Genomic DNA, 24,279 nt, shown 5'->3' with positions numbered 1-24,279 from the left:
CAGCAGCCAGCAGCTCCCCGGCCCCATGCCGGGAACACAGGCAGGATCTGGCAGCCCTTCTGGGAAAGCACCGGAGCGGGGAGCACGTGTCCCCTCCCCGCGGCTCGCAGGCCATACTGGAGGGCATCTGCCGCTCTGTGCCTGTGCTGTCCCCGCAGGAGGGGACAGTCTCTCGCTGCCACGGCTTACCCAGCGCTTTGCCAGTGGCAGCTTAAAAAAAAGGAGCCTCAGGTTTGTTTTTGCTCCTGGCAAACAACTCCCCCTGCGAACCCGAGAGGCTGCTGGGACGCAGCCGCCGGCACCCAGCGTCTTCCAGCACGGGGGTGCACGGGCCCCCGCTGCGGCTGCAATGCCCTTTTCAAACAGCGATGGAGCAGGGGTAATTTTTTTGGTGGTTTGGGACTTTTTCTGTTCCTTCTAGGAAACCGTGCAATGTGCCAGCCTGCACCTCCCCTCCCACCACATCCCCCGGCTCCCGGGGCTGCCCCACGGTGACCCGGCAGCAGTGGGTTGGGGCTGCTCCTGCGGGTTTCACCCCTTCCCGGGGAATTTGGAGGATGGAGAGGGGCAAAAAGAGTCCGGGGTGTTTAAAAGCCGCCTGGAAATGCTTCTCCCATCTGCCACCAGTGACCAAGGCGGGACCCCCACCACAGCACACGGTGTGAGCCCCCTCCCTGCCCCGAAGCTGCAGCTCCCAAAGCTCCTGTCCCTTTTTTCGGGGGCTGCTCAGATTTCCCTCCCCGCAGTGACTCCGTCCGTCTTCCCTGCAGATGCCCGTGCCGAGTCCCAGCCCAGCCCCACCACCTCCATCTCCTCGTCCCCTGGGTTTTGGCTGGTGCAGGGTGGTGGAGCCTGGGCCGGCCGTGTCCCTGCGGGGCTGCTGGAGGACGCTCCCCATCGATGCTCCCTATCGAGCCGCATCTCCGCTCGAAGGCTTTTTTGGGGTGAAACCACCCTGGTGCGTGTTTGTGCCCTCCCTCGGGGCCACGCTGCCCGACTGCTTCGGCTGCGGGTTACAGCTGGTCCTTAACCCCACAGCACCTCCTCCGGCTGGGGAAACTGAGGCACGGCACCACCTTCCCCCCTCCGTGCGTGGCCACCCCTCCTCAGTCTGTGGCCATGTCCCACCGCTGTCCCTGAGACAGGCTGGGCCAGGCAGCTCTGCTATGGGGGTCCCTGGGCGTGGGGGGGGGGGGGGGCAGCCCCAAAATATGGGTGCAAACAGGAGCTCGGAAAACCAAGTGGGGTTCGCCCCGGCCCCTTCCCCACAGCAGATGGGGAGCGAGGGACTGGGGCCACGTCCCTGGGGAAAACCTCACGGTGGCAGTGGGGGGCGAGCTCTGGGACTTGGGGGTGCAGTGGAGCCCCGGCATCCTGTCCCTGCAGCGGGGAGCCGGGTTGGAGGGTCAGACCTGCCCGGGCACCACAGGAGCTGCCCAAATTCCCCCGGCTGCGTTAGGGCAAGGAAGAAGGCTGGGAGACCCGCCAGCGTGTGAGCCAGCGCGGCCGTATGCCCACGTGTGCCTTGGATGTGCGCGTGTGCATGTCCCCCGTGTCCCCTGTCCTTCCCGTCCCTCCCGTCCCGCCCCAGCAGCAGAACCAGTGCCGGGAGAGTCAAACCTCTGGGTTTCTGCCTGGCAGGAAATTCCAGGGTTTTTGCAAGATTTTTCATCTGAAATGGAGCCAAGGCTCCAAATCCTCCCGCTTCCAGGGGAGGCAAGCTGGGCCCTCCTTGTGCCGGGGAAATAACACAAGGAAAAAGGATTTATTTTGTTTTTTTCCCTTCCAAACCGGAGCAGCAGGGCAGGGGAGGAGGAAGCCTCGTGCGTCCCACGAGCGGCCGCTTTCCCGCTGCTCCGGCCCACACCGGGGCTGACCCGCGGGGAACGGGGCAGCCGTGTGCGGCTTCGGGGCAGGCTGTGCTGCCTGCTGGAGGGGCGGCAGGCAGGCAGGGTGGCCGCAACGGCCTCTGGCCCGACTTGCACTCCCTCCGCTCCCCACGCCAACAATAGCCGCTTTCCGGCACGGCCCCACTCGCTTTCCTGTTTTCCCTCGGCTGGTTTTGGCGCTTGGGGCTCCACCGACCCACGGGGACCCCATCCCGGTGGCACCAAGGGGCTCAGGGACAGGCGATGCTGTGGGGGTGCGGCCGCCCCGGGGGTGTTTCGCCGCTCACGGATGCCGGTGAAAAACGGAGCATGGCGGGTTTGCTGCCGCTGGCCCCAGCTTTGCAGCCCCCAGGATGCTGGATGTGTTCATCAGGAGGAGGGAGGAGGGCTGGGGGGGCTCAGCACCCGCCGAGCAGGCAGGTAGCATCAAATGCATCAAAATTCGTGTTTCCCTGAAAAAAATTCAGATGCCCTGCCCTGCGAGCTCAGGCCGTGAGCTGCCAAAGCCTGCTCTTGCCAGACGCCGTCGCGGCCCCTTCCACTGCCCCTGGGTTTGCTGGGGGCACGTGTGCTCCCGTGGCCGGAGCCGGCTGGAGCGGGGACCTGCTGCAGGCCCAGATTTGGAAGGGCTGCTGTGAAGGGGGGGGTGCAGGACAGGACCCTCCGCTTCAGCCCCCGAAACACACGTGCACGGGCGAGGCCCAGAGGAAAACAGCCGGGGTTAAGCTCCGGAGGGGGGGATTTTGGCTGGACCCTGCGTCCACCGAGCTGTGCGGGAGAAGGGGAGAGCCCCCAGCCCCGGCGGGGAAACGCGGGCAAGGCACCAGGATAAATGCCTGTGCAGGCAAAAAAACAACACGTGGGACAGCGCCGGCATGATCATGTGTGCGTGTGCACATGAATATGCGTGTGCACATGAACATACGTGTGCATGTGCATGCGCGTGTGCAGGTACGCGTGTGTGTGCGCGTGCGCGAGCCAGCCCTCGGGCAACCGCACGGCTCCACAGCAATGCACCTGGAGAGGCTGCACCTGCGTGTGCGTGTGTACACGTGTGCCGGCTGCACACGCACGCGTGTGTGTGTGTGTGTGTGCAAACCCCACGTGGGGTGACGCTCTGCCGCCTCCTGCTTCGCCCTCACGCACACGTGCATGTGCTTTTGTGCACGCACGGCTGCTGCGCAGCATGTGGCCCCATGCGGGTGCCCGTCCCCAGGGTGCCGGCGGCCGATGCTGCGGGGGGGGGGGAGCGCAGGGAAGGGGAGCACGTCCCAGCGCCCTGCGCCGGCGGGAGCCCCCCAGCCAGACAGCACCGGGCGCTCGCTCTCTGCTCCCGGCAGCCTGAGACCCGACGCCCTCGCCACGCCTGGCTGCAAGCCTCACCCACGGGCCGGCAGCTGGAGGAAGCCACCCCTCACGCGCCGCTGCCTCTTGCCACCCCCGGCCCCGGTTTGAAGGACACCAGCATCGCCCCAACACCTCCCAGGTCGGGGCCTTTCGCAGGTGGGACACGGTGCGGGAGGCAGCGCACAGAGAGCATGCAGCGAGCACAGCGTGAGTGTGCAGAGAGGCCAGGAGCGTGCAGGGAGCGAATAGTGAGCGTGGAGCGTGAGCAGTGAGCACGGAGGGAGCGTGCAGTGAGCGTGCAGAGAGCGTGCAGTGAGCGTGCAGCCATGCAGCGAGCATGCGGAGTGTGCAGAGAGGCCAGGAGCATGCAGGGAGCGAATAGTGGAGCATGAGCATTTTGAGCACGGAGGGAGCGTGCCGTAAGCATGCGTTGAGCGTGCAGTGAGCGTGCAGAGAGCGTGCAGAGTGTGCGCAACAAGCATGGAGGGAGCGTGCACCAGGCGTGCAGCAAACATGCAGAGGTTATGCAAAGGCCACGAGGCAAGCACACAGCGGGCACCAAGCATGCAGTGAGCATGCACCAGACATGCAGAGGATGCAGTGGCCACGTGTAGAACATGCAGACGACACGACATGCAGCCAACACACAGAGAGCATGCATTGCACATGCAGCAAGCATGCAGCAAACAGGCAGCACACATGCAGTGAGCACGCTGCCAGCAAGCGCGGCTGCGAGCGCTCCAGCACCCCGCGTGACGACGGGGACCCCCACAGGCTGGGCAAGCTCCCGGCTGGCCCTGGGTGTCCCTGCTGGGCCGGGCACCCCTGGGTGGCTCCCCCGGGGCTGTGGGTGCTGGCGCTGCCGCCCTGTCATTACCAGCTTGGTGACCTACATGGCGGCGTGCGCAATTTTGGAGGCATGTGGCTCCTCTGCCAGAGCCGGAGCCACCCGACGGGTGCCAGCAGCCAGCGCGCCCTGCGGCACCATCCCCGTCCCCCGTGCCCTGTCCCTTGTCCCTCCTCTAACCCTGGGAGCCAAAACCCTGCAAATCCCCCCCCCCCCGTCCCGCAGCACCACGTCTGCCCCCCCGCCACGCCAGCCTGGGCCGATTGGGGAGCTCTCGTTAGCAGCCCTAATAAAGAAAGGTCTGGGGTGCCTGGTTTCCCCCGGCTGCTCTGCTTGCGAGCGGGACGCGGGAGCGGCCATCAAGGCCTGGCAAAAGCAGGAATTTTGGCGGATTTGGAGGGGCCTGGGCCTGCGGTGGGGGCGGTGGGAGCAGCTGGGAGCCCACCGGAGCGGCCCCACACCAGGATGGCACCGGTGGCTTTGGGGGGCTGCAAATCCTGCAGCGAAATGTCCCCAAACAGCGGGGGGAGGAGGAGAAGCTGGGGGGGGGGGGGGGGCCAGAGCATGACGGTGGGGCCGGGGGGCTGCATCGCGGGGGGGGGGTGTGTGTGTGATACGGGGCACCCCGGGGGAGGCGGCTGCGGCGAAACGGGGGACCCGCTGGGTGCACAATGGCGGCGGTGGGGCGAGCAGCCAATGCGCGGCGCGGCTGGTGAAGTCATGCACCGCGGTGCCGCAGCCATTGGCCCTCGCGCTGCTGCTCGGCGCAACGAGCGCGTCTGTTCTCAGCCCAGGCTGGCGTCACACGAGACGGGGGGAGAGGGGGGGCACCCACACGGTGATGGCCTCCCATGGTGCCACTGAGCCTGGAGTGGGGGGGTCCCACTCCCGAGACCCCCCTCCCCACCGCTGCTGGCCGCATCCAGCAGGACCTTGGTGGCCTGCAGGGACGGAGGGACGTGACCCCGTGCCCTGCTTCCCCCCTCGGTGCAGGCCTGGCTGCAGGGCTGAGCACTGCCCTGCTCGTGGCATGTGTGGGCTGGGGGGGGGGGTCAGGGCCAGCCTCCACCCCCCAGCCCTGAGCCTCGGGGCCGCAGAAAAGAAACACGGAGCTGGAGTGTCCCTGTCCCCGGGTGCAGGGGGGACACCCCAAAGGGGTGTCCCTCTCCCCGGGTGCAGTATAGGGTGCCCAGGGGGTGTCCCTGTCCCTGTGCCCATCTGGGGGGGTGGGGTGGGGTGGTTGGGGTGCCTGGGGGGGTGTGTCGTCGTCCGCTGGTGCAGTGCAAGGGGGTGGCCGGGGGGTGTCCCTGTCCCTGACTGCAGCACAGGGGGGTGCCCGGGAGCGGGGGTGCAGGGAGCCCCCCGGGGGGGTGTCCCCGTCCCTCGCTGCAGCGAGGAGAGTGCCGGGGGGAGGGGGGAGGGTGTTCCGGCCCCCGGAGCAAGCACGGGGGGGTGCCCCGGGGGGGGTGTGTGTTTGTGTCGCCGGGGGTGCCCTGGAGAGGTATTTGTGTCGCCGGTGCGGCACGGGGGGTGCCCGGGGAGGGTGTTTGCGTCCCCGGTGGGGGCCCGGGGGGGGGGGTGTCTCCGTGCCGGGGCGCAGCGCGGGGGGAGCCCGGGGCGGCGGGGGCGGTGCGGGGCGGTGCGGGGCGGGCCGGGGCCGCCGCTATAAAGCTCTCGGGGGCGGCGGCGGCGCGTCCCCTCCCGGCGGCGGCGCGGCGCGGAGCGGAGCGGAGCGGGCGGCGGTGCGGGCTGCGGTACCACCAGCAGCGGCGGCTCTGCGGGGCCGCGCCGGTGAGCGCCGCCGGGGCGGGGGGGCCGGGGGCTCCGTGCGGGGCCGCAGCCGTCTGACACCCCCCTTCCCCCCCCCCCCCCCCCCCCCCCCCCTCCTCTCCCCGCAGGTCTCGGCCACCCCCCGGACTCCCCTCCGGCTCTGCCCGTCCCTCCGCCTCCCTCCCCCCCTCCCCCCGGTTTTGTTTTGGGTTTTTTTTTTTCGGCCCCCCCCCCCCCCCCCCCTTGCTCCCAGCAACGCCGCCCCCCGCCGCCCCCCCCGAAGCAAGATGGTGCAGAAGAAATCGGAGATCCCGAGTTTCCACCGTTCCTTCAAGGTAAGGGGGGGCTCCGGGGCTGCTCCGGGGCTGGGGTGCGGGCAGGGCCGGTGCGGGCCCGCGGCGGCAGCTCCGCAGCTCCCTGCGCCGCATCCCCTGCCTGGGGGCGGGGGGGGACGGACGGGGGACGGGGACACACGAGCCGCCTCTGCCCGCCCTGTCCCCCGACACCTCCCGAAGGAGGGAAGCGCTGGGGACGCTGCCACCCAAGCCGGGCAGCAGGACCCCCCTGTCCCCCCGCCCCGGGTGTCGGGGTGCTCCCGGAGGGAGGGTCAGCAGATCGCCTCCCCCCCCCCCCCCCCCCCGCCCCAGGGTGGGCGTTGGGATGCTGCAGCAAGGCTTTGCTCACCCCGCTGCAGCTCCCACGAAGGTCCCCCGTGGGGGGGGTGGGGGTGGGCTGCACCGTCCCCCACCCAGCTGCAGCCATTCGCCCCTAATCTGCAAGCGGGGTGCCGGGCCGCAGCAGGGGGGTGGGCTGCCTGTGGGGTGGGGGGCTGCAGGGGCTCGCCAGGCCCAGCCCGGGACCTGTTGTGCAAGCATCTTGTGCGAGGGCCAGATCCTGGCAGCACGGCCCAGGCGTTCTCCGGCCCGCAGCTGCGGTTGCACCCGGGGGTGCCCAGGGCACCGTCAGCCCTGTGCCCCGTCACACCGCATCCGTCGGGGCCGCTGTCACGGTCGGGGTGTGCGGGAGGGGCCCCAGATCCTGCCGGGTCCCGCTCCCCTGAATGCTTGCTCTTGTCCCGGCGTGTGGCCGAGCGGCTTCGTGGGATCTTTGTTTAGTTTGGCTCCCGGCGCTCCAAGGGATGCTGGGAGATCACCCGAAACCTGCCCGGCTTATTTTAGCTGACACCTAATCCTGCTTTTAAGGCTTTTGGCTGAGGTTTGGCTCCCTCCCCACCACCCCCCCGGCTGGCTGGGGACAGGGAGGGGGGGGCACACCTCGGGTGTGCTGATGGAGCCGGTGCGCAGCAGCCGCCCCGCGCCTCCCATCCCCCAAACCTTTTGTGTGTCGGTGCTGCGGCAGCTGGCAGGGCCCCGTGCCCCCCGTGTGCCCCCCGGGAGGCCTCATCCTGCCCACGGTGCAGGGACTTGGGCTGGAGCTGCTTGTCCAAGGGGGGCGGCTGCCCTGACACAGGGGCCGTGGCCTGCAGCTGGGGGGGGGCTGGCAGCTGAAGGGCAATGCTGCCTTCTGCAAATTCAGATTGGTTTTTTGGGCGAGGCGGGGGGAAGCTGGTAAAATGCTGGGCAGGAGCATTTTGGCCCCAGAGATCTGGAGTGCTGCTTGGTGGGGGGTGCTCCCGGTGTGCCCCTCCCCACCCCCCCCCCCCTCGCACCGTGGTGGGGACCTCCCCGGCCCCCTGAGAGCTGCCCCGGCAGTAAACAGGCACTTTCTGGCTGTTTCTGGCAGCGGTGGCCAGGGTTCGCTGTTCCTGCGACGCGCTGGGGCTGGCAGCCGGCCCGGGCACCGGGGCACTGGGGCGGGTTTGGGAACGCCGCCGAGAGCCGCCACCTCCACCCAAACAGATTTCGTAACCCTGGAGAGGATGGGGCCCTTTCACCACCCCAGCCGGGCACCCCCGGCGCTGCACCGTCCCATGGTGGAGCGGCTCAGGGGAGCAGGGGGCAGAGGGTTCCCATGTCCCCTTCGGGGTGCTGGGACCGGAGCCACCGGGGTTTGGGGTGGGGGAGGCAGCGGTTCCCATGCCCTTTGCCAGTCTGGGGTGCAGGGAGGGTTTGGGGTGGGGCCTGATCCTGCCAGGTCACAGGTGTCTGGCAGCCCGGTGGGCACAACGTTCACCGGTGCGGGGCTGAGCGGGCTCCAGCCCACTGTCACCTTGTGGGGAGCCAGGAGGTCGCAGCACGGTGGCTCTGGAGCCCGTCCTGCCCCGTGGCTTTTTTTTCCTCCCCCCTCACTGTAGTTCAAGTCTGGGTGGAGATTTGGGGTTGGGTTGGTGCGGGCAGCCCTGGCTCCTCTCATCATCCCCCGCGTGCTGGCCTGGGGCTGCTGGCGTGGAGGCATGACCCCGCAGCACCATCCCCATCAGGAGATGTGGTCAAACCCTTCCTTCTCTCCTCCTTTTCCTCCCATGGCTCTGCCTGGGGCTCTGCCGCGTCCCTCTGGCAGCAGCACCGTGAGCTGGTGTCCTGCACCGGTGGGGTGGGTGAGCAGAGTATGCCAAGACCAGGAGCATGCTGGGCTCTGTACCGGGCGGCCAGTGGCGGCCAATCTGGCGGCTGCCGTCCCACTCCAGTTCTTGGCCCCCACAGGGACAAAACCCCTTCAACCTGGAGTTCGACCAGTCCAACCACCTGGAGCCTGTCTTCAACTTCGAGTGCCCGCCCCGTCCTGGTGAGCTGCGGGTGCTGTGGGTGCCCTCCTGCGGGGCTGCGTCCCAGGGGGGCTCCTCCCATCCTCACCCCCGGGATGTTGGCCCTTTGTGTTACCCTGAAGGCTTTGGGGGGCTTCCCCCTGGCTGGCGATGCTGGGGGAGCGTGGGGCAGATGGGGGTGACTCACGCTGGTGGCTTTGCTCCGGTGCAGACATGCCTTCAAGTCAACCCATCGATATCCCCGACGCCAAGAAAAGGAACAAGAAGAAGAAGCGCTGCAGAGCCACCGACAGCTTCTCCGGCAGGTTCGAAGGTGAGCGGGGCTGCCCAGTGACCCCAGCGGTCCCCCCCGGCCTGGGGCAGGGCTGGGGCCCTCCTGGCGTCCCCAGGCTTGGGGACAGCCCAGGGAGAAGGGACAGCCATGGTGTCCCACGCTGCGGTGGGGCCGGTGGCTCAGGCGACCTCTCCCCTGCCAGATGTTTACCAGCTGCAGGAGGAGGTGCTGGGAGAAGGGGCCCATGCCAGAGTCCAATCCTGCGTTAACCTCATCACCAACAAGGAGTACGCGGTGAAGGTAAAGCTCTGCCGCTCGGGGCTGCAGACCCGGCTCCCTCCCACCCCCTGCCTCATTTCACTTTCCGCCCTCTACATCTCGGGCTCTCCCGGCTCCCATGACCATCCAGTGCTGGCACAGGACGATGGTTTCATGGGCTGGAGGGGAAGGAGAGGGGCTGGAGTGCAGCAGGGCCAGGCCGTGTAAGTGGCACACCGTCCTCTGCCACTGCCCAGCTCAGGGACCTTGGTCAACCCCCTTAGCCACGCTCCTCCGGGACCTTGGTCAACCCCCTTAGCCATGCTCTCCCTGTAAATTAGGGCAGGCAGGAGATTAAATTAATGCTTGTGACACATCTGGGGTTCGGGGCAAGCAGGGGGTGTGTGGTGCTGGCAGGATGGCCGGCTCCCACTCACCTCGGGGAGGTCTCCATGCCCCTGCGAGCACGTGGGCGCTGGAGGGGGTCGGGATGAGCCGGCTGCTTTTGGGCTCGAGGATGGTGGTCCTGTGGCCCTGCAGGCTCCCAGCCACGGCATGAGGGGGCTGGGACGGGCCCCATGTCAAAATGCAGCCAAACGCAAGGGGAACTTGGCTTCCCCCATCGCCCCAGGGGGCCTTTGGGTGCCCCAGTGGGGAAACTGAGGCAGTGGGGAGGGCTGAGTGGCGGAGGGGGGCTCTGTGTGCCCCGAAGGGCTGGGCCAGTGGGAGCACCCAGCTCTCCCCCCATGAGGCCGTGGGAGGGGTGGGGACCCCCTGCCCACCCTGTGGCATGTCCACTGGGTACCTGCTGTGCCAGCGCCTGTCGGGGCGAAGGGCCCTTCTCTGCCGCCGGGGCTCAGCGGTGTCACATGGACCTCGCCTTGGCCGAGGCCCCGGGAGGGAGCGGCTTGGCACCGCCGCCGGGAACAGCCTGTTCTGCTGCCTTAACCCCTTCGGGCACCCCCCGCCTGCCTCCACCCGGCCCCGGGGGTCCCCAGCGCTGCCTGGGCGGGGGTGCAGCGGCTGCCAGCCCCAGCCTCCCCCCCCAGCAGCGGTGTCTCTCCCTGAGTCTCCCCTCCTTTGTGTTTCAGATCATCGAGAAGCGCCTGGGACACATCCGCAGCAGGGTCTTCCGGGAGGTGGAGATGCTGTATCAGTGCCAGGGACACAGGTATCGCGGGGAGCCACCGTCGTCCCCCCCCCCCCGTCGTCCCCCCGCGGGCACAGGGAGTAGGCTGAGACCAGGTTGACGCTCGGGACACCCATGGGCTGCAGCCAGGCCGCCCTCCCCTTGGCTTCGCAGGCCGGCGCAGGAGCATCTCGAGGCGACTTTAAGTAGTTTGCCATGACAACGGGGGCCGCGGGCGGCCAAGTTGGAGCGGTGCCAAGGGGCGAGCCGAGCCGTGGCGGCGGTGTTTGCCTTCCCGCTGCGGAAAGCTGCTGAGCGGGGCTGTTTCTAGAGAGGGGCGAGCGAGCCAGGAGGGTCTGCGAGCAATTAGGGAGTGGAGCCGGGCGCCGAAAGTCCCTCTCTCCCCTGGAATGCGGCTGGGGGGGCCCCGGCCGTGTGGTTTCAATCACTGGAAACCCAATTTTCCCGTCCCGTGTCCCCTCCCCCGGGACCCATACTGGCTAGGGGGTGTGGAGGGCTGCAGACCCTGGCAGGTTTTTGGGGGGGATGCTGGGCTGATCCTGCCGTTCCCACAGGAACGTCCTGGAGCTGATCGAGTTCTTCGAGGAGGAGGAGAGATTTTACCTGGTGTTCGAGAAGATGAGAGGAGGTGAGTGCAGTGCCGGGGCAGGGGGAGCCGGGGTGGCAGGAGCCCCCACGAGTCCCCGCTCTGCTCTCGCCCGGCCACAGGCTCCATCCTGACCCACATCCACCGGAGACGCCACTTCAACGAGCTGGAGGCCAGCGTGGTGGTGCAGGATATCGCCAGCGCCCTGCACTTTTTGCACAACAAGGTGAGCTGGGATGCCCCGGGGTGCCGCCGTGCCCTCCCCGGGGGGGATGCTGCTTCCCTGCATCCTCCTGCCCCGGGGGGAACAGTACCAGCCCGGGCACGCAGGGTCAGGCCCAGCTGCATCATGAAGCTTTTCGTGGTGCGGAGCCTGTTCCTCCGGTTCGGCCGGGACTCGGGGCCAGCAGCAATTTTTGCCCTTCGCCATGACGCAGGCGGTGATTTGGGGCAGGGAGGGAGGGGTCCCTGTGCCACCCCCAGGCCTTTCACCATGGAGGTCTTGTAGGGGTGGATTTCTGCCCTCATCATCTCTTCTCCCCCCAGGAATCGCGCACAGGGATCTAAAACCAGAAAATATTCTGTGCGAGAGCCCGGACCAGGTGAGCGGGGAGCAGCCGGGGTGGGCACAGGGGGTGCTGCCGGGGCGGGCGTGCGTCCCCGAGGGGGATGCCCCTGCCGCAGCACAAGGGGTGGTGTGAAGCATGACAGGACCAGGCATTAAAGAGCAGCTGGGGCGTGAAAGCGGGGCTGCAGGTCCCCAGGGGGCTGGCGGGGGGGGGGGTGTCACTGGCTGCTCCTTCCCCCCCTGCCTCAGGTCTCCCCGGTGAAGATCTGCGACTTTGACCTGGGAAGCGGCATCAAACTCAACGGCGATTGCTCCCCCATTTCCACCCCAGAGCTGCTCACCCCAGTAAGCATGCAAACGCGGTGGGGGGGGGGGGCTGTCCATGGGGCTGCCCCACAGGCTTTGGGGACGGGGCTGCATGTGGACACCCCCCTTGTTTGTTGCTCCCGTTGCTGATGCTGCATATCCCCCCCCCCCCCCGCGGTGGCGGGTGAGATACGGTTGCATAATCCGGGGGGGGGGGGGGGGGGGCGGGGGCCGGGCAGCACGGGGAAGGGGGGGGGCTGGCACACAGCCCGGGCTGCCTCGAGCCTTAGCAACAGCCAGCCCCGGTGGAGGCGGCCGCGCAGAGGCTGGCGCTCACGGGGAGAAGTGGGTCAGGCGAGAGGCTGGGGGGGGTTGGGGGGGGACACCGTGATTCCCCTGGTTGTGGGTGAGAGGGGGCTGCCCTTCCCCCCCCCCCCCCCCCCCCCCAGTGCAGGTTGCTGCTTGCATGTGATGCAGACCCTGCAGGGTGGACACCCCAAAAGGTTCCGGGGTGACCCCCATGTTGCAAGGAGCCGTCCCACTCTCCAGGGGGACACTGAGCCTGCCCCCTCCCCTGCAGAAAGCCCTGCTCCTCTTATCGCCAGCAGCAGGCCCCCCCCGGTGCAGGGTGTTGCCCTGTACCCCGGTGTTTTTGGGGTGCTCATGTGCCAGGGAGGGCAGAGCCTGGCCGATGCGGGGTGCACAACAGCAGAGGTGGGGGCCAAACACTCCGGCCCCCTCGTTCCTCCACATTTACCCTCCTCCTGGGGCAGGGGCTGAATTTCTGAGGTGTCCTGAGTTTTCCCCGTTCTCAGCAATGGGGGCGGAGGGGGTGGCCGCCCCGGTCCCTGCAGGGTTAAAGCCCTGCTTGCAGGGTGGTGGTTGGGGTTGGGATTTTTTTTTTTCCCCTGCGGTGGCATCAGCTGCTGGGGCTGGCGAGGTCTCTCGTTAGGAGGCCTCTCGTTACGGGGTGATTATCTGCTGGCTGCAGCTTTTTTTTCTCCCCTCGTCACGAGGCCCGTGTGGGCTGCGGGTCACGTGCGCTGGAAAGCCCCAGAGTCCCGGGAGCGATAGGGGAATGGGGCCGCTGGCTCTCGCCTCTCCTTGCATCAGGGTTAACTCCTCCGGCACCGGATCCTGCTCCGGCTGCGTCAGGCGGGGGAAACAGGCAGAGCAGGCTCGTCCCCGCCACCTGCCCGCAGTGTTCTGCGGCTGCTCCCAGGCGATGGGATGGACGCTGCCCCGCTGAGCCGGTTGGGTGGCGGCGGCGGCGCTGCGGGGTGTGGGTCCGGCCTCCCCGGTGCTGCCCCGCAGGGGTGCCTGGGAGGGGGTTGCACCCCATTAGGCTTTTTTTTTGGGGGTGGCAGCTCTCAGTTGGGTGACCCCCAGAGAGGCAGGTCTGTGGCATCCCCTGCGTGGCGGGGTGCGGTGGGAAACCCGGCGGGGGTGGGGGTGGGGGGGTGATCTGCCCTGCCAGGAGCAAACCCGGGAAGCAGCCATGTCTGCACCCTCATTTCGGGGGGTGCAGCCCCGTAGCTCCAGCAGGACCCTCCCAGCCCCCCTGGCCGGCACAGCTCTGCCCCATTGGTCCCCCATCCTTTGGGGCTACCCGCCGAGGGGCGGCAGCTCTTCCCTGTGCCGGGGCTCACCCCTGCCTCTGCCCGCAGTGCGGCTCTGCCGAGTACATGGCCCCGGAGGTGGTGGAAGCCTTCAACGAGGAGGCATCCATCTACGACAAGCGCTGCGACCTGTGGAGCCTGGGCGTCATCCTGTACATCATGCTGAGCGGGTACCCCCCCTTTGTGGGCCACTGCGGCTCTGACTGCGGCTGGGACCGGGGCGAGGCGTGCCACACCTGCCAGGTGCGCGGGGGACCCCGGCATCGCCGAAACCCGCCACTGGTTTGGCAGCACCGCTCCCGGCTCAGCCCCTCTTATTTCTCTCCCCCCCCACCCCAGAACATGCTCTTTGAGAGCATCCAGGAGGGGAAGTACGAGTTTCCTGACAAGGACTGGGCGCACATCTCCTTCGGAGCCAAAGACCTCATTTCCAAGCTGCTGGTGAGAGATGCCAAGAAGCGGCTCAGCGCGGCCCAGGTCCTGGAGCACCCCTGGGTGCAGGGGGTGAGTGCTGCCGCCCCCCTCCCCGCCCTCTGCTCCCAAAAGCTGGGGTGGGGGACACCCCCCTGCAGGGTGCCCGGCTCTGACCGGCTGCGTTTCGTTGCAGTGCGCCCCGGATAACACTCTGCCGACCCCCATCATCCTGCAGAGGTGAGTGTGGGTGGCCCTGGGATGGGGGGGACACATCCCAGCCCCCCAGATCCTGGCTCCTCTCCCCAGCCGGCTGCTGTCTACTCTTGCTGCTTTCTGGGGGCTCTGCAGTGGCTCTCTGGGCAGCGGTTGCAGCACGTGATTTGGGTTCGAGCCATGTTTTTGGTGCCTGACCAGTCTGGCATGGCATGCACGCAAGGGGGGACACCCCGATATTTGACCCCAACCTCCCTCCAGGCCCCCACGTCCCACTCTGAGCTCCTGCCTCCCTCGCAGGAACAGCAGTGCCAAAGAGCTCACCTCCTTCGCCGCCGAGGCCATCGCTGTCAACCGCCAGCTGACACGGCACGACGAGGATGAGGAGGAGGAGGCGGAGGAGGAAGCACGACCCATCATCATCAAAGCTACCTCACGGGCCATGCAGCTCTCCCCCCCCTCCGAGTCCAAGCTGGCCAAGCGGCGGCAGAAGAGCAGCCTGGCCAAGGCGGTGGCCGCCGGGCAGCACCTGGTGGCCCCGCTGGTCCTGGTGGCCGACCAAGCCTGAGCTGTGTCCCTTGGACCTGCTGTACCCCATGTCCCCCCTCCTCCTTCTTTCTTTCTCCCCCCCCGCCCCCAAACCCCACCGTTTCTGGTTAGTGACAAGATCAGGACTCGTCCCTGTGGCTGGTTTCCAAGGTTTTGCTGATCTTGTAGGTCTTGGGGGTGGGAGGGTTTAAGATTTTTTTTTTTAAGGTATTAAATCAAGTGTGAGGTTGCTTCACCCAGGGCACACTCAAGGACATCTGACAGACACACGGACTTTTGTTTCCTGACTCTTGGTTTCTCCTCTGACATTTTTTTTCCCCCCTCCCCGACACCAAAGGACTCTTTGTATCCGCGGCTGCTTTGACGATTTCAGCTCATTTCATACTGTGAACAAAAGACCCTCGGTCGCGTTTTCAACAACGGGAGTCGCATTTTAACCTCGTCCCTCCCCTCGGAGCTGCAGGTCTTTCTCCGATGTTGGGGTAGATCCCACAAAACACCCCTCCTGGGGGTCTGGGAGGCACCTCCTGGGCACGGGGAGCCCCTCAGTCCTGTGCTTGGGGGTGTCCCCAGCTGTGCTTTGGGGGGATGCGGTGGGCGTTGTGCAGGGAACCGCTTGGGCCGGGGAGAGACGGTGCCAGCGAGGAAGCAATGCCCTATCCCACCGAGCTGCCCTCTCTCCTCGGCAGCCCGCTTCCAGAATAAGCTATTCACCCCCTTTTTTTCTTTTTCTTTTTTTTTTTTTTAATTATTGTTGGTTTTAAACTGCTAGCTGTGCTTCTCTACAGGGCACGGAGAAATGTCTTCCTTTCCTCCCATGCTCCGGCCGGCGGCTCCCTGGGGGTAAGGTCAGAGCTGGGGGGATGCACAGGCGTCTGGGGCCGTGCTCTTGTGCCGGGTTGGGTGTTGCACCCCTGTTTTCGGAGGGGCTGCTCGCCAGCGGCTGTTCCCTCGTGGAGGTGCAAGGAGGGATGAGGTCTCCAGGGCGGCCAGAGCAGCCAGAAAATAATACCCCTCTGGGAATAGCGGGGCGCCCTATGGAAAGCAAAGGACCCCCCCCTTAGAGCGTTGGGACCTGCTGCAGGGTGGTGCGACCTGACGTGGCTTCGGGCTGGCCCCGAGGCTGCCGTGGCAGGAGGATCTGGGGGCGCGGAGGGTGCCAAGTGCCCCGGGGATGCCGGTGGGTGAGTGGCCGGGCTGGCGGCAGCACCCAGGGGCCACGGCACGGGGGAGCAGCCTGGGGAGGGCTTGGAATGTGGGGCCGGAGGGTTTTGGGGTTGGGGCAGCAGTGCCTGGGCAGTGCAGGGGCTGACGGGCAGCTGGGGAGAGCTGGGCACGCGTGTTCATGTCTGTGCGTCTGTGTTCATGTGCGTGCACGGAGTTGCCCTTTCCTCGGAGCTTGCTTTGGGGAAGGGAGGGAATGCACGCGGGGGAAGGACTTGGGAAGCTGAATCGGGATGAGGCCCTTGGCTGGTTTCTGCCGCGCAGGGCTGGATCCGTCTGGGCGAGCGAGCAGCACCTGTGCTCGGAGCTGGGCTGGCGTCCAGCTCCTCCAAACACCCCCTGCACCAAGCCGGAGCAGGAAACCTCCGCTCCCCGCCGTGGGTCGTGCCACCGAGCTGCACCCGCTGCCGTCCCCGTGTCCCACCGGGAGGGAGGGTGCCCCCTTTGTTAGCAATCTCCTCTCTCTTCCAACTTGATGCTTTGAGCTTTATATTTTGAAAAAGTAGCCTTGGCCCGTGGTGAGCACAGGTGAAGGCTTTGGGAGCTTGCTTTGAGCCGGGGAAGAGACTTCCCCGGGTCTTCAGCTGAAGACAGTCACTGTCTCCGAAAAAAAGAAAAAAGTTCTCCTTTTTATTTTAAGACTGCTGACAGCAATACTATGCAATATATGTTGTTTTTTGTTTCAGGGAGGTGTGTGTGAGTTATCTTGGGAGATGATGATCTCGGGTGTTGATGGAGTTTGGGGCAGGGACCGTCTTTTCTCGCCCTTCCCGGCCCTTCTGCTGAGCGGCATTGGCGGGTCAGGGAGGGCGGCTCTCCCCCCACCCCACCCCACCCCAAAACAGCCTCGCACTTGTGATCTGCCCTCTCCCCCGGGTGCCTCCAGTCCCACCGTGCGGGGTGGGGAGGAGCGGGGCGGTGGCGAGGGGAGGACCCCCCCCCCCCCACAGGCACCGGGACACCCCGGAGAGGCCTCCTTTAAAGGAAAAAAAAAATCCATCTTGATTGTACATTGTTACTTTTTATAGCTTATTTTGTTTTATCAGTTGTAGATAATTCCTTGTTGTCTTATATTAAGAAATACTTGAATGATGTACAGTACGCGATGCCTTGAGCTGGTATTGTGAAAGCTATTGTTAATGCTGCACGCCGCAGCCTTTTTTTTTTTAAAAAAAAAAAAATCGTGGGAAGGGGATGGTGGGGGGATGTCTCTGAAATTTTTTTTGGTCCCCCCGTGCTTTTGTTGGCAGTTTCCCCCTTTTCCCCCATGCGTAAGACCTATCTCTTTTTTATATATATATATATATATATAGACACACTCTTCTGATGGCTGGCACGTGGCCTGGGTGACCCGTGCTGTGTAGGAGCTCGTCCCCGTGGGCGCTTTGCTGATGTGTGGGCATCCTCGGCCGGGGATGCCCACAGCCAGCAGATGCTGCGGGTGTTTGCGTCGAGGGGATGGATGTGCCGGAGAGCATCCGAGCTCTTTGCTGGTTGCTCAGCCCAGGCTTGGCTTCACGTTTCGGCTCGGGGGTTCGGTTTGACCGTGGACCCGGTGCTCCTGGCATGGCACTTGGGGGGGGGGGGGCCGTGCTGCCGGGATGGCGAGCTCCCGGCAGCTCTGGTGTACGGCGTGCGTGGCAGGGTCTGTGCGTTTATAGAAGATCCTTAAATGCCTCTAGAGCTGGGGGATCGACTCGGAAACACCTCTAGCCCTGACTCACGGCAGTGTTGGGGACCCATGGGTGCCTCGGCAGTGCAGGGCTCGGGATAGCACCGGGCCGGCTGGGGAGATGCTTGTGCCGGGGCTGGACATCCCCTCCCCGCTGCCAGCGCCTCTCCCGGGGTGGTTTCCAGACAGATGCTCCCCGACCCGCGGTCCAGCACCGGCTAACCCCTCTCGCCAACGCCCTTCTTCTTCCTCTTTCAAAGCCTTTCCCCCCCATAGAGCATCTGTCTTGGAAACCAACTTCAAAAAAGACTTTTTTTTTTTTTAAGCTGGAAATTTTAAGCGTTTTGGCTTCCTCTCCTTCCCCCCCACCCTTCCCTCAGCCGACTAACTCGACTTAGAACTGGTTAGAAATGTTTACTGTGAAGCTAACTTTTTTTATCAAAACAGGAGAAACTTTCTCCACTTTACAATTGATGAAGACTGCCAAAGCTGGTTCGACAAGAGTCACGTTAACGCACTGTTGGTTTGTACAATGGCAGCCTCCACTTGGGGGCTGGCTGGAATATAAAAATGAAAACGGAGGAAAAAAAAAAAAAAAACAAACAAAAAAAAAAACACAAAAAAGGAAAAAAAAAAAACCACCACAAAAACAAGCACTTTACTGTATGTACCAGGTGAACTGATACAGCTGAATTGAAGTTTTCCTTTATAACAATTGTTGATGCCAGAATTTTGTATTCTGTTTTGTAAGAATTTAATAAAAATGCATTGAGACCTACGTAGTCGGCATGTGGCTGCGGGCAGGCTGGGCAGCACGGGGCCATCGCCGGCTGCCGTGGGGGATTGGGGCAGGCGGCGGGGAGGGAAACGGGTTCCCCCCCCCTCCCCCAGTGTTCCATCCAAGGGATCTTCCCATGGTCGTCCTTCCCCGTCTCCACCAGCTCCTTCCCAGCCCACTGCTGGTCCCGAGGGGGCTGGGAGGGCGGCCAGGGACCATGCGGGGCTGGAGCTGCAGGGTGGTGGGTTCGGATGCCAGGAATACGGGCTGGCAGCAGCTCAGGTCCTGACTCACTTTTCCCAGCGGGGTGGTGTGATCTGCCGAATCCCCAAATGGGGGTTGGAGGGTCATGGTGCAAACAGAGGCTGCCCGCTGCCCTGCCGCCCCTTGGAGACACCCCTGGCCTGTTTTCCACACACCACCCCCCTGGTTAACTGTCAGGTTGTGGAGGGGGAAACTGAGGCAAGAGGAAAGCGTGTGGTGGGGTGCTGGGGAGGGCTGGGTATATGGGCAGCAGCAGGGACGGGACGCTGGGGATCAGGTGGAGAGAAGGGCTGCAGGAGCCCTGCTGGGCTTTCTTCCATGGGCAGGGAAGACCTTTCTGAATTTTTTCTTTTTTTTTAAGTGTATTTTAATTTTTAAGCTATTTTCTGGCCTGGTATAAATAAGTTTTCCAGCCCTGCTGGGGGATGGAGCTGTGAGCCCTCTGGATGCCATTGCCATGGCTGGTGGGGACACCCCGCCTAGCGCTGCTGTCCCAGCAAACCCCCAGTTTTGAGGATGAGGCTGTGAGTTCTGCTGTGGACCCGTAGCTGCTGCTCCTGGCTCTGCACGCTGGCAAGGGCGGCTCTGAGCGGAGAAAGCCCCGCAGCAATTCGCTGCCGAGAAGTCTGTGCTCGCTGCTTGAAAAATGGTGCAGCTGCTTCCTGCAGCATCCGGATCCGGACAGAGCGGCTCCAGGAGTCTCCCCTCCCAGGCTGCTCCGGGATGGCCCGTGGTGGGACCAGAGCTGAGGTCCCCTGGATGCAGCGGACGAGAAGGAGCATGTCCCATCCCGCTGTGCTGTTCCTGCCTCTGTTGAACAAAGCTATTGCTCCCTCCTGTTCCTGGGGGCACCATATCGTGACCCTGGACATTTTATGAGCATTCAGCTCTCGGCTCTCCTTTTCTTTCCCCTTCCCCTTGTGTATCCTGCTCTCCTTTCCCTCTTGCGTGTTGTCTCACCTGTCCTTGGGCGCTCAGCTACCTGCTCCAGAAACCCTTCCTCTCCTGCCCTTTGCTCATGGCCTATCCTGCAGATGACCTACCTTCCCAGATGCTGGGTGGATCCCAGGCAAGTGGTGTCAAAGGCAGCTTTGCTGTGAAGGCTGATTTAAGTTTTAATCTCTGTTACATTTCTTTGCATCGTCTCTCTTCCCCCCCCGCACCCCTGGCTTCACCACCCCTAGAAAGCACCCGGTAGTTGGAAGCCATCTCAGAGCACGTGCGGAGAAGGGCAGCTCCAAAAATAAATCAACGCTGGGTTAAAATAACCTGTGCCGCTCTGGTGCTTGAGCATCGGCCCAAAATAGGCTCTCCCACTGGGATAAGGACGCTATAAATAAGTCTGCGGTGATTTGCACTGGAGAAAAGCCCCGCAGCAGGAGCAGCGGCGATGCCGCCCATGCTGGCCCGGTGGCACCGCAAGAGCGAAGGGGCCGCTGCAGAGCCGCCGGGGTGGCCTGGGTGACATAGCGGGTCAGTCGGGCTTTGGGTGACATGGTGGCTTGTGTCAGTTCTCCTGTTCTCAGGATTTAATTGAGCCATCAGGGTCACGATCGGATGTGAGCAGCTGCGGTGCTTGGGTGGCCGGTGGGGTCACACCTGGCTTTGGCACAGGACACCGAGGAGGGTGGGCAAGCGGGCAGTAGAAGTGTCTTTAGTATTTTGGGTCTAAGCCTGGCTATACTGGTGACAGGAGACGATCCGGATGGTTAGCCAATGTTTTGATTCACTATCTGCTTGAAAAAAAAACCCTGAAGTGAGGAACACGCATTCCCTCAGCCCCAGACTGGTCTCCTAAACAGTCAGTGAGCCCCAAAACCACATTGGGCATGCGGAGAAGAAGGCATGAAGGGCTGTTTTGGATCAAAAAAAGGTTCATTTTCCTTTCTGTGCTTTTAAAATGTTTTACGGGACGGGGCAGAGAAGGAAAGAACCACTGTGCATTTTGCAGTGAATCACCACTCCTGTCCAGGCAACCAAAACAAACCAATTCGGGGGGCTTTTTTTTTTTTTGGTAGAATGTGCCATTTTGCTGTCATTTTGTGGCTGGTGTGTAGGTGTGCAGGTTCTCCCCCTGTAGCCATCTCAGGGAGCGACGTGCACCCTGGCAGACCCCAGTGCGTGGGTCTGGCCCTGCCTGCGCTGCCGGCGGTCAGTCGCTGCACCCGAATGCCCTGCGGCAGGCTGGTCCCTCTGCACCAGGACGAGCCTTGGTGGCACGGCCATCTCCTCTGCCGGCTGGAAAAGGCCTTGGTCAGTCTTGTGTTTGTGGGCTCAGATGGTGAAAAGCGGCTTTTGGAGAGCCACGGGGTGCAGGTTTGGCTTTCCCACGGGATTTCAGCTCCGGGTGGAATTGCACAGGCCTTGAGAGCTGCGGTCAGTCAGTGGGAGCAGAGCAGCGTCAGGTTTTCCCAAAGCCCGGGACAGCATCTCTGGCTGCGTCCCTCAGAAACTCAGCTGCTGCCTGTGGCCGGAGCGGGTCACGGGCCTCGTGATTCATCTTCTCACCTGGTTGAAGGTTTAAATAGAGGCTTGTTGCTAAAGCATGGGGTTTGGCAAGTCCCACTTTAGCCCTCCTCTGGCTAACACCCAAGATGTCTCTGTCTTTGCCACGCAGTCCTCCTCGGAGCTTCGTTTCATCTTAACGTAACTCCTTTGAGATGAGCTGCTCAGCCAGGTAAGAGCTACCTCTGCATTCCTAGCTTTTGCTTGGAATATGTATTCCAAATGCGCTTTTTTTTTTTTTTTGGCCTCTACAAGGTAAAGAAAGGCCAGGTGTCCTCTGTCGTCAAACTCTGAGCACTCCGGTCCCACCAGTTTCATTCCAGCTGCTCGTAGCTTGCCCTTGTGCAACCGAGACCCTTTATTTCCAGACCTATATTTGGTCAGCCTTCATCTAACACCAACTGAATCACACCAATTCCTCCACCCAGAGTTATTGCTGTGGTTAGGCTTTTTATCATCTTGCGATTACCCCATCTAAAATAGTGCTGCCTTTTGCTGAGTGCCTAATTTGTGAAGAAATCTGTTAGCTATCAGATCCAGAAATAACGGCACCGTGCCATTTTTAGGAGCGTTTGTTCTCAGATTTATTTTTGGGATGTTGAAGTCTCCCATATGGCACTATTCTTTGACGGTATTTCTTTTGTCCGATACACTGCTGATCGCTCCTGTGTTGGTCTGGGGATGCTGCAGCAAACACCTTGCCCCATCCCACAGAGCCAAGGCGACAGTGTCCCACGCAGATTTCTCTGCTATCCGTATTATCCCTTCTTATTTCTGTAGCTGTGCTTCTTTACGCTGGTCCTGAGCTGAGCCTCTGGCTATTGCCACAATACGAATCATCCTTGTTTATTTCATCACGTGCCGAATAAATAGGCTCTAATGAGCCGCGGCAGGGCCGGCACGGTGAGTAAGGCACAGAGAAGGGTGGTGGTGCCGGGGAGATCAGCGTTGGACGGGGAGGGATCGCCGGCGCTGTACCGCTCCGGTGGGCATCGAATCCCCTCCCTGCGTGACGGAGAAGCACGCGTCCTCCCTGGCAGGCACACCAACCCCTCGGAGACACCACTGTTTATCGAGAACGGCCCAGCCGTGGATTTGTTGGGGTTTGGGAGCGGGGAACTCTACGGTGGAGAGGCTTCAGCCTCCACCACCTCCATCCCCACCAGCATGGGCTGGGCTGGATGTTCATGCACCTCCCGGACAGGGCAGGGGCCTCCTGGTGACCCTCTCGGTAGCACTCCTGGAGCTGAAGGGCTGTGGGACCAACCAGCCGGTGCCCACCTGCCCTGGGACAAGGCTCCAGGCCATCCCTGCCAGAAATCAGAAGCGTCCAACCGTCCAGCCACCCAGTTGGGCGCACGCAGCAGTCTTTAGCTCCCTCTAATGTTTATGGCCCGAATGAAGCATCCGAAAGCTGAACAGGACTGAGCAGGGACCGGGCAGGCATCCAGATATCACGTTTGTGAGTAAAAAGTGTGACACGGAAGCAGCTCGGCCAGCAAGGGGGTGCGAGTGTGTGATGCGCTAAGCAAACGGCGCGAAAGACAAAAGGATGCAGTGTTTTTAAAAGAGAATCCGTCTGTATTTAATGCTTGGTTATTATTAATGTAAGGAAGATTTCACAGAAAAAAGAACTGTTCCTCTAAAGGCTTTTACTCATTCCCGCATGCACAGACCAGATGCCAGAAGGGACTACTAGGACGGCCAGCTCTGAACTCCGCATAGCTGTGGCTACAGGAGTTTCCCAAACTCGTCCACGTGAAGTGTAACACAGCTTTAAAAAATGCAGCAGAAAGCTGCTGGCACGTAAGGCAGCAGAAATAGGTATTTGATAACATGATACAAAACCAGGCTGGAAGCTCTTGATCAAAATTAGTGGTGTAACAACACTGCTGCAATGTGCCACGGCAGCGTCTGACCATAGTGGTTACTGGGTGAGATCCTTGAGCTCTACAAGGATCTGGAAGCTTTGAATCAATATAAATAGCACGTCTTCGTGTATTACAGAAACTGTAGTGCAAAGGCATAGAAAACAGAAGGGGCAGACAGGACATCTCCTTGCTGAACCCACCGAATCAAGGACCACGTTTGCTCCTGAATGCACGTGCGGACACCTCCAAGAGCCGTCAGGGGACGGATAACAGAGAAAGGGGGAATGTAATTACCCCATGAAGAATAAATCAGTTTAACGGTTCAGTTACTGAGATCACAGCAAGGCAGTGGCACAGCCTCTTAATTAATCTTCTGCTTTTCAGACTGCTCCTGCCCCCCCCCCCCCCGCCATTTTCCACCTCACGCTGGCTGGCAAGGAGATGGCCATCGGTGGGGACCTGCTGGCCAGCGCGCCTTTCTGCCAAGCAGATCTCACAGGATCTCGGTGGCAGCGGGGCATGACCAGGTGAGGGATCAGGCCGCTGCGGATCAGCCCGTCCCTGAGGAGAGCTGCAGCTCCCTGGTATGTCCAGGGTAATACCCGCAGTGCTCCTGGTAACGTGGTGCTCCAGGCCCGGTGTCAGCAGTGGCGGCCCTTAACTCCAAGCTAATTATTCTGAGGAATTGCTGGGCACAAAGCAGGGTGTCTTGGGGATGGCGGAGGCTTGGGTCTCTGCTTTAGAGGAAAGGCTGGTTTGTAAGAGCGGTAAGGGAGCGACCCTTGCTCCCTCCACATCCCCCCCCTCCCCCTGCCTCTCCCACCAGGGCTGCCCCCCTTCACCTCCACCCCCCACTGCCCCTCTTTGTGGCCCAAACATCCCTCACTCCTCACCCCCCAGCACCGACCCCCCTTCAGCCCCATAACCCCCAACCTCCCCTCCATGAATTGACCCCCCCCATTCCTCATCCCTCCCTGAACTGCCACCTGTGCCCCCCTGCCCCTCATCCCCCCCCAGAATGACCCCCTTCATGGGATGGCGCCCTCATCCCCCAAAACTGCCCCTCAGGGATCGCCCCCCAAAACTGCCTCTCAGGGATTGCTCCTCTCACCACCCCAAATTGCTCCTCAGAGGACTGCCCCCTTATCCCCCAAAACCGCCCCTCAGGGATCACCCCTCATCCTCCTCAGGGATTGCCTTCTCAGGGATCGCCCCTTCACCCCCCAAACTGCCTCTCAGGGATTGCTCCCCTCGCCCCCCCAAATTGCTCCTCAGGGGATTGCCCCCTTATCCCCCAAATCCGCCCCTCAGGGATCACCCCTCATCCTCCTCAGGGATTGCCTTCTCAGGGATCGCCCCTTCACCCCCCAAACTGCCTCTCAGGGATTGCTCCCCTCGCCCCTCCAAATTGCTCCACAGGGGATTGCCCCCTTATCCCCCAAATCCGCCCCTCAGGGATCACCCCCTCACTCCCCCTCAGGGATCGCCCCTTCATCCCCCAAACTGCTCC

At 63.1% G+C, this 24,279-nt stretch overlaps 1 protein-coding gene across 1 annotated transcript; it reads left to right on the top strand.

Annotated features, from left to right (window-relative positions):
• The first annotated feature begins 6,130 nt into the window (after window positions 1–6,130).
• Window positions 6,131–18,129, top strand: MKNK2 (MAPK interacting serine/threonine kinase 2). Its single transcript, XM_076359636.1, has 13 exons — window positions 6,131–6,188; window positions 8,457–8,538; window positions 8,730–8,831; window positions 8,995–9,092; window positions 10,142–10,221; window positions 10,755–10,828; window positions 10,909–11,011; window positions 11,331–11,388; window positions 11,604–11,699; window positions 13,328–13,522; window positions 13,619–13,783; window positions 13,887–13,930; window positions 14,207–18,129. The coding sequence occupies exons 1-13, from the start codon at window positions 6,141–6,143 to the stop codon at window positions 14,472–14,474; spliced, it is 1,413 nt and encodes a 470-aa protein (XP_076215751.1). The 5' UTR covers window positions 6,131–6,140; the 3' UTR covers window positions 14,475–18,129.
• The last annotated feature ends 6,150 nt before the right edge of the window (window positions 18,130–24,279 follow it).

The sequence above is a fragment of the Aptenodytes patagonicus genome, chromosome 25, assembly GCF_965638725.1.
Source record: "Aptenodytes patagonicus chromosome 25, bAptPat1.pri.cur, whole genome shotgun sequence".
NCBI lineage: Eukaryota > Metazoa > Chordata > Aves > Sphenisciformes > Spheniscidae > Aptenodytes > Aptenodytes patagonicus.
This window is presented reverse-complemented; position numbering and strand designations above follow the sequence as displayed.